At 37.6% G+C, this 17,967-nt stretch overlaps 1 protein-coding gene across 13 annotated transcripts in view; it reads left to right on the forward strand.

The window, feature by feature from the left end:
* SH3D19 (SH3 domain containing 19) overlaps nt 1–17,967 on the forward strand; it is a 325,680-nt gene that overhangs the window by 297,359 nt on the left and 10,354 nt on the right. For 11 of the 13 annotated variants that reach the window (XM_077139832.1, XM_077139827.1, XM_077139821.1 and 8 more), the window contains 4 exons: nt 804–944; nt 11,328–11,403; nt 12,481–12,611; nt 14,832–14,890. In XM_077139832.1, coding sequence (XP_076995947.1) covers nt 804–944; nt 11,328–11,403; nt 12,481–12,611; nt 14,832–14,890 — 407 coding nt within the window. The remainder of the gene's footprint in view (nt 1–803; nt 945–11,327; nt 11,404–12,480; nt 12,612–14,831; nt 14,891–17,967) is intronic. The other 2 variants (XM_077139822.1, XM_077139824.1) reach the window with 2 other exon arrangements.

The following is a 17,967-nucleotide window of genomic DNA, read 5'->3' on the forward strand; positions in this document are numbered from 1 at the left end:
CCTAACTGGCCAAAACCAACCAGGGTGGGGTGCGGGTGTAAAAAAATTCTAAGGTCAGCATGAGTTTAGTGGACCAGGAAGGAGCTGGGGTCGGACAGTGAAATGGGTTTAAATAGACACTTAGTATCAGAAAGACTCTGGGAGATTAGAAGATTCCACACAGATGACTCCCGTCCACCTTCAGCTTTCAAAAGGCAGCAGCTGAGAACTCTGTGCTAAAGCTATTCCTTGACAGGCTATGAGGTCAGTTACTGAGTATCTTTCAGGGGTCCAGGGGACTTGATGGGCCTTGCCCGGCAGAATGGAACTTTCTGGCTGTGGTTTGAAGAGGAGCCTGATGCCATATTCAGGCTGTGTGGTCTGTGGGTTCAACCCTACACCAGCAGATCTTTTAGAATCTGTGCAAAAGAGTCAGGCCTCACTGGCTCTAGGGCATGAAGAAGCTACATAGAGAGGTGAACTGCTGGAAGATTTGCCTTTTTGGTGTGCATGCCACATCCCCCTGGTGATCAGCAGTTAATAAGGATAGTATTTGAGAATAATGGTTTCATTGGATTATATTTAAGCTGTCTTTGCCTCCTGGAATTGCCAATGAAGACATTGTCTCACAAAACCCCAGAGAACTCTCTTATAAGGGGAAAGAAGGACTCTTTCTTTACTGACTAATGTAAAAAATTGCTGGCCTCTGTTACTGCTATTGCACATTATTAAATGCTTTAGGCTCCAAAGATTAAAATGTGAAAAAAAGCAATAATGTTTTATTAAATAATAATTGCTTCAGAGAGTGGTATGTTACCTTACAGCGTGGGGACATACTTGGGACGCCGGAGCAGGCTCAAAATAATTACTTGGAATGCCAAAAGGGAGAAGATGCTGGCCGAGTTCACCTGTCTCAGATGAAGATTATCACCCCAGTTGATGAACATCTTAGAAGCAGACCAAAAGTAAGGAATTAATATTGTACAGCCCTTATATCACACATGGCAGTACGTTTCATTGCACTATTAATTATATCTCATCCCCAGGTTTTTATTATCACATTTATTTTAGTGAGAGTAAAAATTACAGTAGCATTTTATTCCATTTTAAGAATAAATTACTTTAAGGAGACTTGCCTCTGCCATCCTAATGACTTTGATACACAGAGTGACGATCATGTGTTTTGCCTTCTTTATATCGACTTATAACAACCAGAACGCTCAGTCATTAATTTTCAACTACAAGAGCTGTTTATTTTTAAAATAATGTCAACATGTTTACCAAAGTGTGAGAGATTAGTTTCCTAGCAGAATGGATAATTATTTTTAAAGGGGGCCCTATAAATGCTATGTCTGGCATAAAAAAGCACTTCCCTTTAAGATGAAACTTAGCGTGAACCTAATTTCTCTGATTATAGCTTATAAAATAATGAAATGCAATGTAATCCAATGACTTTACGAATTTGTGGAGTCTGCCAGAATATAAGGTCTATTGAAGGTCATTTGTTTATCAAGAAAAAGTCCAGTTATAAATTTGTAGAGGTATATTTTTAAGAGTTTCCTAAGTTAGCCAGTACGATATCACTCTCTGTTAGTTAATGTAGGAAACATGAAAAATAATACCCACCAGTACTTTAACGTAAGTAAAATATTTGATTTGCTATTTATCTTACTTTTCATAGTCTAGTCCAGTTCTTTCTTCTTAGAAGGCAGTTTCTCTTACGAAGTTTGCTAAGAAACTAAAAATTTGTATTTTAGAGACCAAAGAAGATATGTTAAGCTAGTTGCACCTAGGATTCTGAAAAGTCTAATTTTAGTTCACATGGGTAAAATTCTTCTATTACTCATTTTCTTTGTGTTTTGATATAGTGTTATCCATGTGTCACAGCTGTCCTTCTGTTCTCAGAGCACACTGATGGGTAACAGTGGGAGTTAAACTCCCTAAAAGCTTTCCATTGTTAAAAATAGAAACTAAAAGTTTAGAAGTTATTCTTTTACAACAGTCCAGTATTGTTTCCCCTTTAAGCATTATCATACTCAGCTTGTACTGTAGACTTACGGAGTTGGCCTCCTAGGGTCAACCAGGGGTGATGCTGAAATAAAACCTATAGGCTTCTAGACCAACGGCTGTCATTACAGTTTTTAGAAAAATGAGTCTTACCTATTTGAAGCCTAATTATTTTTTTGACAAGCAAAAATTTTATTACTGTTTTACAAATATCTATTTTCCTCATGTTAAGCAGATTCCCAACGAACATCCTTTACTCTTTCTATATATATATGTATATTTTATTGCCAAATCTTCACGCACATACAGTCCATACATGGTGTACAATCAGTGGCTCACAATATCGTCACATAGTTGTCTATTCATCACCATGATGATTTTTAGACCATTTGTATCACTCCAGAGAAAGAAATAAAAGGAAGAAACTCATACATCTCATACCCCTTACCCCTCCCTCTCATTGACCACTAGTATTTCAATCTACCAATTTTAGTTTACCCCTTACCCCACCATTATTTATTTATTTTAAATCCTTATTTTTTTTTACTCATCTGTAAAAAGGAGAATCAGACGCAGGGTTTTAACAATCACACAGTCACACAGTAAAAGCTGTATAGTTACACAGTCTTCTTCAAGAGTCAAGGCTACTGTGAGGGCCAAAGGGGAAGAAATATAGATAGAGAGAGAGATACAAAGAGAGAAAAAGAGATGTGCAAATATTAAGTTCTCCTATCTGGGAAACCCCGGGTACCCTCTCAGCCTTTGAGAACACCCAAGAAAAAGGCCAGACCCTTGATTTTGAGGCTTGCCCTTATGAAGCTTGTTTCTGCAGGGGAGAAGCTAAGACTACCCATAACAAGGCCGAAGAGTTGCTTCCAGGAAGCCTCTTTTGTTGCTCAGATGTGGCCTCTCTTTCTCTAAACCCAACTCTGCAAGGAAGGTGATTATCCTCCCTCCTACCAGGGATATGACAATCATGGGTGAAAATTGCCTTGATGATATGGTGTGTGACTTCCAGGGATAAGTCTGGCCCTGGCACTGTGGGATCGACAATACTTTCCGGACCAAAAGGGGGAAAAGAAGTATAATAAAATAAGGCATCAGTGGCTAAGAGAGATCAGATAGAGTCAAGAGACTATTCTGGAGCTACTCTTATACAAGCTTCAGTTAGCTAGTGCTGATTGCCATGGTTTGCTAAACCCCAACCAGCATCACTCCTGTTGACTCTTAAGAACACCTAGGGGCTCAAACTGAGACTATCAAAGTTTCATGCACTAAGTTTGCTTTCCTGGAATTTATAATCCCCAGAGAGTTCTTAGGTCAGATAAATCCTGAAACCCAGAGGGATCAGCCTTTCTAAGATTATCAGTTGATTGCATCCCTCTGTGCTTTAGTTTTGACACCCTTCTCAACATGAAAAAGTCAGAATAGTCATTGCCAATAGATCCCTATCTATTGGGAGAAGGACCAGAGGAGAAGGGGGGGGGGGGTATAACAGAGAAAACAGTATTTAACAAAAGAGTATGACTGCTGAGTTACCATATTAATATTCCTTCTAGCCTCCAATGTTTTAGAGCAGCTAGAAGGAAAAATCTGAGATGATGAAATGGCAGCACCTGACAAACTCGGTGATTTGTTCAGTAACTACTTATTGAAATGTGCTTTGAAAATTAATTTTTTCTTTCCTTGCTTTGTATATGTGTTATATTTTACAATAAAAATCATTAAAAAGAAAAGAAAGAATCAAGGCTACTAGGATACAGCTCAATCATTTTCAGATACTTTCCTCCAGCCACTCCAATACACCATAAACTAAAAAGGGATACCTATATAATGCACAAGAATAACCTCCAGAATAACCTCTTGACTCTGTTTGAAATCTCTCAGCCAACTGAAATTTTATTTTGTTTCATTTCTCTTTTCCCCCTTTTGGTCAAAAAGATTTTCTCAGTCCCATGATGCTGGGTCCCAGCTAATACTGGGAGTTCTGTCCCATATTGCCAGGAAGATTTACACCCCTGGGAGTCATGTCCCACATAGAAGGAAGGGCAGTGAGTTTACCTGCCAAGTTGGCTTAGAGAGACAGGCCACATCTGAGCAACAGAAGAGGTTCCCTGGGGGTGACTCTTAGGCATAAATATAAGTGAGCTTAGCTTAGCCTTTCCAGGAATAAGTTTCATAGGGGCTAACCCCAAGATTGAGGGTTCAGCCTATTGATTTGATTGTCCCCACTGCTTGTGGGGATATCAGAAATTCTCCAGGTGAAGAAGTTGAATATTTCCTCCTTTCTCCCCAGTCCCCCAAGAGGACTTCGCAAATACTTTTTTATTCTCTTCCCAAATTATTCTGGGATCTATCAGGACATCACACTAACCTGGACAAACCAACAAGATCTCACGCCCTATTCAAGATTCCATGGAATTATGGTGTTCAAATAAACTGTCCATACCAGTTAAATTAGGTAATGCGCTACCCAAAATATAAATTTTGCACCAACTAAACATCTCTCTCTTTGGTCTCACACAGAAGTTGAAGTTTTAAAATGTGGACCATATCGTCCTTTACCCTGTTTTCTGGTTTACGTTAGTCTTATCCATGTCAGCTTCATTCATATATCTCTAGTCAAAGTCTGATCTCTTTTTCAACTTTTTAAAAGTTCTTGTATGGGGTGCTGCTGACTTTCATAGCTTCAGAGCTCTAACTCTGAGTCTCAGGTGTCACCTAAATACCTGAAGTTTCTGGGAATGACCAGGTTATATACAAACAGCTCAGTTCTCAGAATTTAGAAATAGCAGTTACAATTCCTGAATATATGTGACTGCTGGAAGCGCGTACATTCTAGGACTCTTTACAATAGGCCCCAACTTTGTAACTCATGCTCTTGACTTCAGTTCACCAAGTTTTTATATTATAATTAGTTCATATGAGTGAGGCATGATAATTTTTGTCCTTTTGTTTCTGACATTTCAATCAACATATACAGTCCTTAAAGTTCATTCACCTAGTTGTATCCCTCACCACTTCATTCCTTCTTGTGGCTGCTCAGTAATCCACTCTATGTATACACCACAGTTCCCCCTTCCTTCCGTCGGTCATTGTACCCTGAGGCCACCTCCACCCATTGTGAATTGTGAACACTGCCACCATAGATACCAGTGTGCAAATGTCCATTCGTGTCCCCACACTCAATTCCTCTAGGTATATACTGAGTAACAGGGTTTCAGGATCATATGGTAACCCCACCCCTAGCCTCCTGTGGGACCACCACACTGCCCTCCAAGGGGCTGCGCACCTTTCAGCTTCCCTACCCACAGTGAGTAGGTACATCTCTCTCTCTGCATTTTCTCTAGCACTTGTTTCTCTTTGTTCATTTTTAAACAGTTTTAGTTACACATCATAGAATCCAACCTAAGTAAATAGGCATGCCTTTGCCACCATACTTCAAATGAAAACATTTCCTTTTCTTTTCACACAGAATCCATACCCCTCCCTCATGCCCCCCATCCCACCTGTTAACATTTAGTTTTGGCATAATGCCTTGGTTACATTCACTGGAAGCATATTACATTGTTACTGTTGCCTCTAGACCCTAGCTTGCATGAATTGTCCTTTTTCCTGTGTACCATCCTTTTTCTACACCCTGCAATATTGACATTCATTTGTTCTCCGTCATGCAAAAAACATTTTTATATTTGCACATTTAATCACCATCATTGTCCACTGTAGGCATTCCTAAGTTACACCATTTCAATCTCTATCCTCTGTCTTCCCTTCTGGTTTCATGCGTGCCCCCAGCCCTTCTCCCTCAGTGATCCTTGCATTCAGCCTCATTTAGTGTACTTACACAATGGATAGTACTGTGCTAAAATTTCTGAATTTTTACAATCAGTCCTCTTGTAATCTGTATTCCTTCAGCACCAAATGCCCAATCTCTGCCCTATTTCTATCTCCTGATAAACTGTGTTTTTAACTTCAGTCCTCCAAGTTCACTCATTAATGTTAGTTCATATCAATGAGACCACACAGTAATTGACCTTTTGTTTCTAGCTAATTTCACTTAGCCTCATGTCCTCAGGGGTCTTCCACCTTGTTACATACTTCATGACTTTGTTCTGTCTTACGGCTGCAGCTTGTTTAGCCATTCGTCTGTTGATGGACATTTGGGTTCTTTCCATCCCTTGGCAATTGTAAATAATGCTGCTATAAACATGAGTGTGCAAATGTCTGTTTGTGTCCTTGCCTTCAGTTCCCCTGAATATATACCTAGTAATGGGGATTGCTGGATCATGTGGCAATTCTATACTTAGCTTCCTGAGGAACTGCCAAACTGCCTTCCACAGCAGTTGTACTATTTTGCATTCCCACCAACAGTGGATAAGTGTGCCTTTCTCCACATCCTCTCTAGCACTTGTCATTTTCTGTTTTTGTTTTTTTTTTAATGGCCATTCTGGTGGATGTGAGATACCACCTCCTTGTGGTTTTTGATTTGCATTTCCCTAATAGCCAGGGAAGTTGAGCATCTTTTCATGTGCCTTTTAGCCATTTGTATTTCCTCTTCTGAGAAGCGTCTGTTCATGTCTTTTGCCCATATTTTTTAAACTAGGATGTTTGTCTTTTTGTTGTTGAGTTGAAGAATCTCTTTATATATTCCAGATACTAGACCTTTCTCTGTTATGTCATTTCCAAATATTGTCTCCCATTGCGTAGGCTACCTTTTTATTGAAAGCCTAATTTTAAGATGAAAATTTCTAAAAATATGTGAACTTTCCCATACCTTAATAAACAGAATATTGGATTTTATCAACTGAAGTTGAATCCCTCAGACCTGGGATTGCCTAGTGCAAGGGGAGAGCAAAGACTTGGGTTTCATGGAGCTGGGTTGAGCTCCCTTCTACCACCTTAAGCAGTGCATTAATCTTTCTTCACTTCTTTTATATGTGTGTGTGTGTGTGTGAGATCATTCCTCACAAAGTTGATTTTAGAACTGAATAGCATATTAATGATCCTCTTCCTATGAAAAATCCAGAATAGGCAAATCCTTAGAGATAAAAGTAGATTAGAGGTTTGCTAGGGCTGGGGAGGAAGAGAGAATGAGGAATCACTGCTTATGGCTAGGAGGTTATGTTGGGGGGTGTTAAAAATGCTCTAATGTAGTAACGCTCGTACAACTCTGCTTATACTAAACTATTGGAGTTCACACATTTAAAATTTTAAGGGTAAATTTTATAGTAAGTGAATTAAATCTTAGTAAAGCTGTTTTAAAGATTAAATGAGCTAATAAAAAAGGTAAATGAGCTAATACATTTAAGGTATTTAATACAGTGAATAGCATATAATGAGTGAACAATAAATATTAGCTATTCTTATTAGTGCCCATTTGTATTACCAGTTATATTCATGTGAGAAAGAGCTTTGAAACATATTCGATGTACATACCAGATACCTACCTAGGCAGTGTGGTCTAAACACTGCCAGTCCCTTGCAGACAGCCGTGTCTAGCCTGTCCCTCTTGCCCTTCATCTGCCAGGCTGGGGTGATGGGCAGCCGGGGATATCCATACATGGAGGCGGAGAAGGGAAGCCATGTGATCGGGGAGTACAAGTCACAGCTGTCCCCTATTCTCTCCCATTCTGGGCTTTTTTTTTTTTTTTTTAACATGAGACATTATGGGTTTACAGAAAATCATGCAAAAAATAATGCATAAAAATCATGCAAAGGGCGGGCCACAGTGGCTCAGCAGGCAGAGTTCCTGCCTGCCATGCCAGAGATCCGGGTTCAATTCCCAGTGCCTGCCCATGGGGGGAAAAAAAATCATGCAGAAATAAAATACCACCCTATTACTAACTCCTTCCATTGGTTTGATATGTTTCTTACCATTGATGAAAGAACATTTTTATAATTGTACTATTAACTGTAACCCATGAGTTAACTTAGGGGGTCACTGTTTGTGTTGTACAGTCCTGTGTTTTTTTTATTGTTGTTGTTCTAATAACATATATACAACCTAAAATTTCCCCTTTTAACTACATTTAGATATATAACTCAGTGCTGTTAATGACATTCACAATATTGTGCTACCATCACCACCATCCATTACCAAAACTTTTCCATTAACCTGAATAGAATCCTGTACCACTTAAGCATTAGCTTCCCATTTCTGCCCCCACCACAGCCCCTTTATTCTAGTTTGTAACTATGAGTTGCTTATTCTAATTATTTCATATTAGTGAGCTCATACAATATTTGTCCTTTGGTGTCTGGCTTGTTTCACTCAACATGAAGTCTTCAAGGCTCATCCATGGTGTTGCACCTCTCAGGACTTCATTCCTTTTTGTAGCTGGAATAAAATCCTATTGTATGTACATACCACATTTATTTAGCCATTCATCAATTGATGGACTCTTGGGTTGCTTTCATCTTTAGGCAACTGGGGATTGTGAATAATGCCACTATTAATATCAGTGTTCAAATACCTGTTTGAGCCCCTGTTTTCAATTCTTTTGGGTATGTATCTAGAAATGAGATTACCCAGTCTTAGGGTAATTCTTTATTTAACTTCCTGAGGAACCACCAAGCTGTCTTCCAAAGTAACTGCCATTCTACATTCTCACCAGCAGTGAATAAGTTTTCTTATTTCTACACATTATTTCCAGCACTTGTAGTTTTCTGTTTTGTTTTGTCTGTTTTTTAATTTTTTTTATTGTATAGTATATCGTATATACAAAGCAAAGAAAGAAGAAAGCAATAGTTTTCAAAGCACTCTTCAACAAGTTGTTACAGGAAAGATCCCAGAATATGTCATGGGCTACCATACCATCCTCTCAGATTTTTCCTTCTAGCTGCTCCAGAATATAGGAGGCTAGATGGAATAAATATTTTTTTATTATTACAAATGACTTTTTTTCCCTTTTTTGTGAAAAATAACATATATACAATAAAGCAATATATTTCAAAGCACAGCCCAACAATTAGTTGTAGAACAGAATTCAGAGTTTGGTATGGGTTACAATTCCACAATTTTAGGTTTTGACTTCTAGCTGCTCTAAGATACTGGAGAATAAAAGAAATACCAATTTAATAATTCAGCAGTCATATTCGTTTGTTAAAACTCTACCTTATCTGTATAACTCCACCATTACCTTTGATCTTTCTATCCAACTCTTTAGGGGTGTTTGGGCTATGGCCATTCTAACATTTCTGTTTTGTTTTGTTCTTTTTTTTTTTTTATAATGGCCATGCTAGTAGGTATGAAATGATATCTCATTGTGTTTTTGATTTGCATTTCCTTGATAACTAGCAATATTGAACATCTTTTCATGTGTTTTTTAGCCACTTGTATTTCCTCTTTGGAAAAATGTATATTTAAGTCTTTGCCCAAATTTTAATTGGGTTGTTTTATTATTGCATTGTAAGATTTCTTTATATATTCTGGATATTAAAATCTTTTCAGACATGTGATTTCCAAATATTTTCTCCCATTTACTAGTCTGCCTTTTTACCTTTTTGACAAAGTCCTTTGATCCACAAGTATTCCATTTTGATGAGATTCCATTTATCTTTTTTTTTTCTTATGTTGTGTGTGTTTTGGGAGTCAGGGCTAAGAAACCTGCCTAACACAAGATCTTGATGATGCTTCCCTACATTTTCCTCTACAAGTTTTATGGCCATATCTCTTATAGTTGTCTTTGATCCATTTTGAGTTAGTTTCTGTATAAGGTGTCAGATAGTGGTCCTCTTTCATTCGTTTCCATGTGAACATCTAGTTCTCCAGACGTCAGAATGTTGGTAGGTTTCTGATTACTAATCCAGTCTCTTTAATAGTTACTGGTTTGTTTATATTTTCTGTTTCTTTTGAGTCAGTATAGGTAGTTCGGGTGTTTCTATGAACTTGTTTCATCTAGGTTATTTAATTAGTTGGTGTACAGTTATACATAGTAACCTTTTATATTCCTTTTTATTTCTGTGATGTGGTAATAATATCCCCTTTTTCATTTCTGATTTTAGTTATGCCTTCTCTCTCTCTTTTTTTTTTTGCCAGTTCAGGTAAAGTTTTGTCACTTTTTTTTAAAAAATTTATTTTTTATTATTGATATATATTATATATTCACATACTGTGTAATCATCCAAAGTTACAATCAGTGGTTCACAATATCATCATATCACTTACATTTATCATCACAATCAACTTTTTTTTTCCTTTTGGTGAAAAATAACGTATATACAAAAAAGCAATAAGTTTCAAAGCATATCACAACAATTAGTTGTAGAACAGATATCAGAGTTTGGTATGGGTTACATTTCCACAATTTTAGGTTTTTACTTATAGCTGCTCTAAGACACTAGAGTCTAAGAGAGATGTCAATATAATGATTCAGCACTCTTACTCATTTATTAAACCCTGCCTTCTCTGTATAACTCTGTATAACAAGAATTATTGACGCAGATGAAAGTACATGAAGGGGCACAAAAAAAATCTGCTTTCATTATTTCACAGGTTTGCCAGTGCCAAAGAGTTCTAAGTTGTAACTCCAAATAATATCCTTCAATCAGATTTTATGATGATGATGATGATTTGGATAAGCCTGTCTCTTCATACAGAGAAACTAGGAAGAACAACTACCTGTCAATTACAAAAGATCACTCTTCAAATTTACCCTTTCTCTAGCCACTGTAGGCAGTTGGCTAGATGGATGGAGAATATTGGATTCTCTTTGCTGATTTACACAGAATTACTATTGAATAAACTGTTCATCTTAACTGGAATATCCAGGCCAGGCATGCGAGGTAGTATTGCTTTCAAATTAGGGAAGGCATTCAGATGTTATTACCATTATTAAGTAGTAATACATGAAATGAATCTTTTTGTGAATCTTTATGGGAAATCATTAGCACCTTCCAATATGAAAGGCGAAAGCATAAATTGCAGAACTTTCTTCTTTTCCCACCCTATTGAACAGGAGCAACTTTAAGGCTTTGTCCTCCAGGTTTAATCATGATCACAGTTTAAGGAAAAGGCAACCCTTGACATGGAAAGAGGCCAAAAATGCCTAAATTCAGGGTAAAATAGTTGCTGTTCAAAAAAAAAAAGTTAACGTTCCTTTTTTATTTTTTTCAACTTTCTCAGTTAAAAAAATAATAATACATGCCAGGGAATGTGGATAATTAAAGTTATTTCCTTCCTCCCTAGGCAAATTCCATTTCAACTTGATAATGCTTCTCTTGTTTGGCTCGACTGTATGGTTTGCTTCTTGTACTCATAATATGACTGTATCAGGAGGACTCTAGGGAAGAGGGAAAATCCATCCTGGACACGTCATTCACAGCTCTGTTTTCCCCCTAAGGATCCCAGCTTTGCTCCGAAACCTGTAGTTGACAGCAGTGTACCTCATGCGGTTGTTCTTCATGATTTCCCAGCAGGTAAGGACATGACAGTCACGTGGTAGAGCCCGGGACACAGGGTGGGCACCCCCCTCGGGTTCGCCTCTCAGGGGTGCCCTGGCCAGCAGAGGTCATCTTCTCCATCACTCTGCCTTCAGGAAGAATTGATTGCACCCGCCCTTCCCAGGGGGCTTACCTGAGACCCTTGCCTTTGAAATGCACTGAGAGAGGAGAGAAAGAGAGAATCATTTCCCTTTTAAATAAACAAATAACAAATTGCCTGCTAGTTGTAGACTTTTTTTTTCAGCATGGGCAGGCATGGGGAATAGAACCCGGTCTCTGACATGGCAGACGAGAACTCTGCCGCTGAGCCACTGTGGCACTGCCCCAGCTGTAGGCTTTTTAACTCTTTCAAAACAGAGGTTACCAATTAATAACTGTAATGAAATTGATCCTAAGTATAATAAATGATGTTATTTTGTCCTAAGAGTGGTAAAACCTACATACATATCTCAACTGCTACTTGTGTGATCAAAATATAAATTTGTTTTGCAATCATTTATTTTGCTAAATAAAGTCCTAAGTTATTTACAACTTAGGACTAAGTTGTAAGATAAGTCTATCTGTGTGGTGGACTGGTTTTTATTTTAGTGTGGGTAAATGTACTTGCTGACGAGCTGAATAGAGTACTTCCTTAGCTAATATTTTTAAATTGGTATGATTTTTAAGCAGAATTGAGAATAAACATAACAATACTATACCGTGTTCATAAACCCATTCAGCTATTCCATGTGTATTAAGTCAGACTGGCAGCAAGGGGTTTATATTGGCACAGTAGGAATCACTGGCCAAGCACAGTGCTGTTTTAACCATTTCCCACAAATCAGAACATGGTTAATATATTTAGTTTGGTCTTAAAAGAAGGAGCTTATAAAAATCTATTAAAAAATAGGATAGTAATCTTTCAGTCTATTTGATTAGTATAATATTTATTTCCTCAGAGTCAACAGAACATACTGTCTTAGCAGACAGAACTGAATGCTACTTTAAGCTCTACTTTAATCAAATCAGCAACCAGGAGAACTCATCATATATAATTATAATTTTATATTACAGAGCAGGTCGATGACTTGAACCTCATTTCTGGAGAAACTGTTTATCTTCTGGAAAAAATAGATACAGATTGGTATAGAGGGAAATGTAGAAACCAGACTGGCCTATTTCCTGCCAACTTCGTCAAAGTAATTGTAAGTGGGTCATGTTCATTTTAATAGATCATATACCCAGTGAAAGAGGAGAGTAGGTTTTATGTGCATGTTAGAAAAAATAACCCAGAAGTCTAGATTCTTGGGTTGCAGTTCTCTTCCCCCTTGATTTATAAGCTGTTTGGAAAATTCAAAAAAATAGTAGTTTGACTCGATAATGGTTAATTTTAAAACTTTTATTCTGAAATAATTTCAGACTTATGGGGAAATTGCAAAACTAATACAGAAACAATACATAGAACTTCGACGTAACCTCCACCCAGATCTAGATTTACCAACTGTTAGCAGTTTGCCACGTGTTATATCATTGTCTATCTAACTACCTATGTTCTAAATATTTGAGAATAGATTACATATCATCCTCCTCTAACATTTAACACTTTCATTTACAGGTAATGGTTAATTATTATTATTATTATTATATTGTTGGGTGTTATAATTTAATACCTAAATGCTATCTGAAATACTAAAGTAAAAAACCACCGCCAGTCAGCTAGTAGATCTTAGAGGTTAAGCACTTAAAGACATACTTTAATTCTTTGAGACATTTAGCAAACATGCATTATATGCTACTAACTCATCCTCAGAGAATGTTCTCTGAGGTCATGCACTTTCTTTGGAGTGCATTTTATTTTAGTATTGGTTTCTTTTATCCTTTCCATTCCCATTTTACTCCATCTATAAAAATATGTATTTGGAAATGCTAAAGTACTTTTATGAGAGGTAGTGGTCCATTGATGGTTTTTCACTTAATTTCAAAACTGATTGGGAAAGATCATATTAAAGCAGCAGAATTTTATACACCACCAGCCTCATTTGTGAAAGCAGACTGGTGTGATAGATACGAGTACTAAGTGCAAGCGACTGTTAAACACGGGACAAAAACACACTGCCACTTGAACATTTAGATCCACAGAGAGTATGGGACTCAGTCCTTGACATAACTTACTAATGCTGGAAAATATCAATAAAGGTAGCTTAAAGAATTGAGCATTAGCAGCTTATTTGGGGAAAAAAGCAAATGTTTTTTCCATTACATCAAAAGCTTAGAAAACAATGTAATAGAGGAACCTCTATTTTTCAAATATAAATGAGTCTAATTCCCTTGGATTACAAAAAATGTGGGTTTTAAAAATTTTCCAGTATATATATATATATGCCGTGATCTTTGGAGAAATCCAACCAGTGTAAATTAATATTAAGAATAATGTTAGTTTTCACTCTCTTCCTCATTTTTCTTCTGCCCAATGTAGCAGTACTGTAAAAAGCACAATTATAAGACCAAAATCAATCATACTGAATCTGCCACAAAATTATTGGTATAAGTGTTCTTTCTAAGCCTACATGTTTGAAAAAATTGAAGTTTTTCAAACTTTTTAAAAACTTTTAGAATTCATCAAGAAGGGCACTAATTTGTTTTACTGTAAACCTCAGAGCTTTTGGTTTATTAGTTTTTAGGTTGTGTGCATATGGCCATGTATTTTATTTTAACCCAGCTCTACTGGACCTTGTAAATGAGATACATTACATAAAAGGCTTGCCACTTAGTAGATGTTCACTAAGCACTAAATCCTTTTTCCTTCCCTGTTAAATTTAAAAAAACTGTTCCAGAGTTAAGAATATAGAGAATCCCTAAATTTGATTAAATGTTTGATATAGGGTGAGGGAAGTATAGTATAATCCTACCAACACTTTTAATTAAGTGTGGTGGTGCTAGTAGGTGGCAGATTAAATGCCTGTTGCTTGGTTTCTTTCTTTTTTTTTTTTTTTACATGGGCAGGCACCGGAAATTGAACCCAGGTCTCAGGGCATGACAGGCAAAAACTCTGCCTGCTAAGCCACCATGGCCCACCCTGCTTGGTTTCTAACTTAAGTCTTTCTCCTTTGAAGTTTTCAACTTGGAGGACATGGGTAGAGAAATCTCAGCCAGGGGTAGAATGATATTAACATGTTTGTTCCAGCAAATGAAAGAAGGATTGATTGGCTCCATGAAGAGGTCTACATCACTAGTTAATGCATTTTCTTCAAAGCCAAAATTCAGGATTTCTTACATCTTAGAGTGTATGGTACCACTTAATCAGTTTAGTACCTAGTTAAACTGTTTGATTTCAATGCTACATTTCTTAAATTATTTAACCTTAGGTTTATCTTATTAAAATTTGAAAAAAAATATGACTGATACTTTGATTTTGTCTTTGCTAGATTGATATTCCAGAAGGAGGAAATGGAAAAAGAGAACTGATTTCATCTCATTGTGCTAAGTAAGTAACTTATTACTTACTTATGGGGTAACTTATTTAAAGAGACATAGACGATTAAAATGCTGATGAAACTGCAGCATGCTGGGAGAAGGTGACGTAAGGACGATGTTTTGTCAATAGAGGACAAGCAGCTGCACATCAGTCTTATCAACAGGGTTCCATAGGCTTGTCTCAGTTTGAGCAGAGATGCCTTCATCTTCCAGTGCATTTTATTTTGCCCTTGTGGTGTTGATCTACCAACTAGGTTTTAGAAGGTTCAAATATATATGTTACAGAAAGTTCAAACTTGATAGAAATAATTCTGTAAATTCTGCTAGACATTTTTTATTGTTTGCTTTTTAAGAGGAATCAGAAGAAAGTGAAGGAAGAATAATGTTGGAAAGGTCTTCCCTTATGTCAGAGGACCTTTCCATGAATTTCACCCTTTTATGCATCATCATAACTCTTTTGTGATTTAAAGCATTGCCACATTGAAAGTTTGTATTCTCGTTAAATGAGCAAATTAATAGACTTCACTATGTGCTGGAGACTGTAAACCTGTCTTTGGATAGGTCAGACATAAGGAGATGCTCCCTGAGGACTCTAGAAAAGAAATGCAAAGGTTATCACAAATAAGAAAACTTCTGATGCCAAAATAGATGAGTTCTATTTCAGGTTCAATTTTTCTCCTCTTGTTAAGCAGTGTTTACTGTGTCAGCAGGTTGAATTTAAAAATGGCTTTCAGGGGACTTCCGGAGAAGATGGCGGCTTAGTAAGACGCGCGGGTCTTAGTTCCTCCTCCAGAAAAGCAACTAAAGAAACAGAAACAATACGAAACAGCTCCCGGAGTCACGACAGAGACCAAAAAGACAGCGTACCCCATTCTGGAACAGCTGAACGGGCAGGGAGAATCTGCTGCGGTGAGATACCCGAGGGGCGCGCATTTTCCCGGCCGGGGCGACTGGCGACTGGGGTCCCCTCCACGCACGTGGCTCCCCGGTCTGACTGGGAACGTTGGATAGCGGGGCCCTCCCGTCACACTTGGCGTTTCGGGCCAGCTGGGCAATTAGGACCAGCACTCTCCCAAGCCGCGGCGGCCAGCGACCCCCGCCTCCACGCGCGGTTTCCCGGGCCGACTGCCGTGCAGACAGACGAACGCCACCTACTGGGCAGGAAAAGAAAAACAGAACCCAGAGATTTCACAGAAAAAGCTTTCAACCAGCTGGGTCCCACACCCAGGGAAATCTGATCAAATGCCCAGACACCAGCAGAAAATAATGGATGACGCTCGGAAAACTGAAGGTATGGCCCAGTCAAAGGAACAAACTAATAGTTCAAATGAGATACAGGAGCTGAGACAACTAATGCTGAATATACGAACAGAAATGGAAAAACTCTTCAAAAACCAAATCAATAAATTGAGGGAGGACATGAAGAAGACATGGGCTGAACAAAAAGAAGAAATAGAAAATCTGAAAAAACAAATCACAGAACTTCTGGGAGTGAAGGACAAAGAAGAAAAAATGGAAAAAACAATGGATACCTACAATGGTAGATCTAAAGAGACAGAAGCTACAATTAGTGAACCGGAGGATGGAACATCTGAATTCCAAAAAGAAACAGAAACTATAGGGAAAAGAATGGAAAAACTTGAGCAGGGGATCAGGGAACTGAATGACAATATGAAGCGCACAAATATACGTGTTGTGGGTGTCCCAGAAGGAGAAGAGAAGGGAAAAGGAGGAGAAAAACTAATGGAAGAAATTATCACTGAAAATTTCCCAACTCTTATGAAAGACCTAAATTTGCAGATCCAAGAAGTGCAGCGCACCCCAAAGAGAATAGACCCAAATAGGCGTTCTCCAAGACACTTACTAGTTAGAATGTCAGAGGTCAAAGAGAAAGAGAGGATCTTGAAAGCAGCAAGAGAAAAACAATCCATCACATACAAGGGAAACCCAATAAGACTATGTGTAGATTTCTCAGCAGAAACCATGGAAGCTAGAAGACAGTGGGATGATATATTTAAATTACTAAAAGAGAAAAGCTGCCAACCAAGACTCCTATATCCAGCAAAATTGTCCTTCAAAAATGAAGGAGAAATTAAAACATTTATAGACAAAAAGTCACTGAGAGAATTTGTGACCAAGAGACCAGCTCTGCAAGAAATACTAAAGGGAGCACTAGAGTCAGATACGAAAAGACAGAAGAGACAGGTATGGAGTAAAGTGTAGAAAGAAGGAAAATCAGGTATGATATATATAATACAAAAGCCAAAATGGTAGAGGAAAATATTATCCAAACAGTAATAATACTAAAAGTTAATGGACTGAATTTCCCAATCAAAAGACATAGAATGGCAGAATGGATTACGACCCAGCAATACCACTGCTAGGTATCTACTCAAGGGACTTAAGGGCAAAGACACAGACGGACATTTGCACACCAGTGTTTATAGCAGCATTATCTACAATTGCAAAGAGATGGAAACAGCCAAAATGTTCATCAACAGACGAGTGGCTAAACAAACTGTGGCGTATACCTACGATGGAATATTATGCAGCTTTAAGACAGACTAAACTTATGAAGCATGTAATAACATGGATGGACCTAGAGAACATTATGCTGAGTGAGTCTAGCCTAAAACGAAAGGACAAATACTGTAAGGTCCCACTGATATGAACCGACATTCGAGAATCAGCTTGGAATATATCATTGGTAACAGAGACCAGCAGGAGTTAGAAACAGGGTAAGATAATGGGTAATTGGAGCTGAAGGGATACAGACTGTGCAACAGGACTAGATACAAAAACTCAAAAATGGACAGCACAATAATACCTAAGTGTAATATAACTAGGTTGGAACACTGAATGAAGCTGCACCTGAAATATGGTTTTTTGTTTGTTTGTTTGTGTGTTTGTATCTTTTGTTTTTGTTTCTTTTCTTTTTCCTTTATATATATATATATATATTATTAGTATTATTATTTTAACTCTCTTCTCTATATTAACATTCTATATCTTTTTCTGCTGTTTTGCTAGTTCTTTTCCTGGGTCGATGCAAATGTACTAAGAAATGATGATCATGCATCTATGTGG

The sequence above is a fragment of the Tamandua tetradactyla genome, chromosome 22 (assembly GCF_023851605.1).
Source record: "Tamandua tetradactyla isolate mTamTet1 chromosome 22, mTamTet1.pri, whole genome shotgun sequence".
Taxonomy (NCBI): domain Eukaryota; kingdom Metazoa; phylum Chordata; class Mammalia; order Pilosa; family Myrmecophagidae; genus Tamandua; species Tamandua tetradactyla.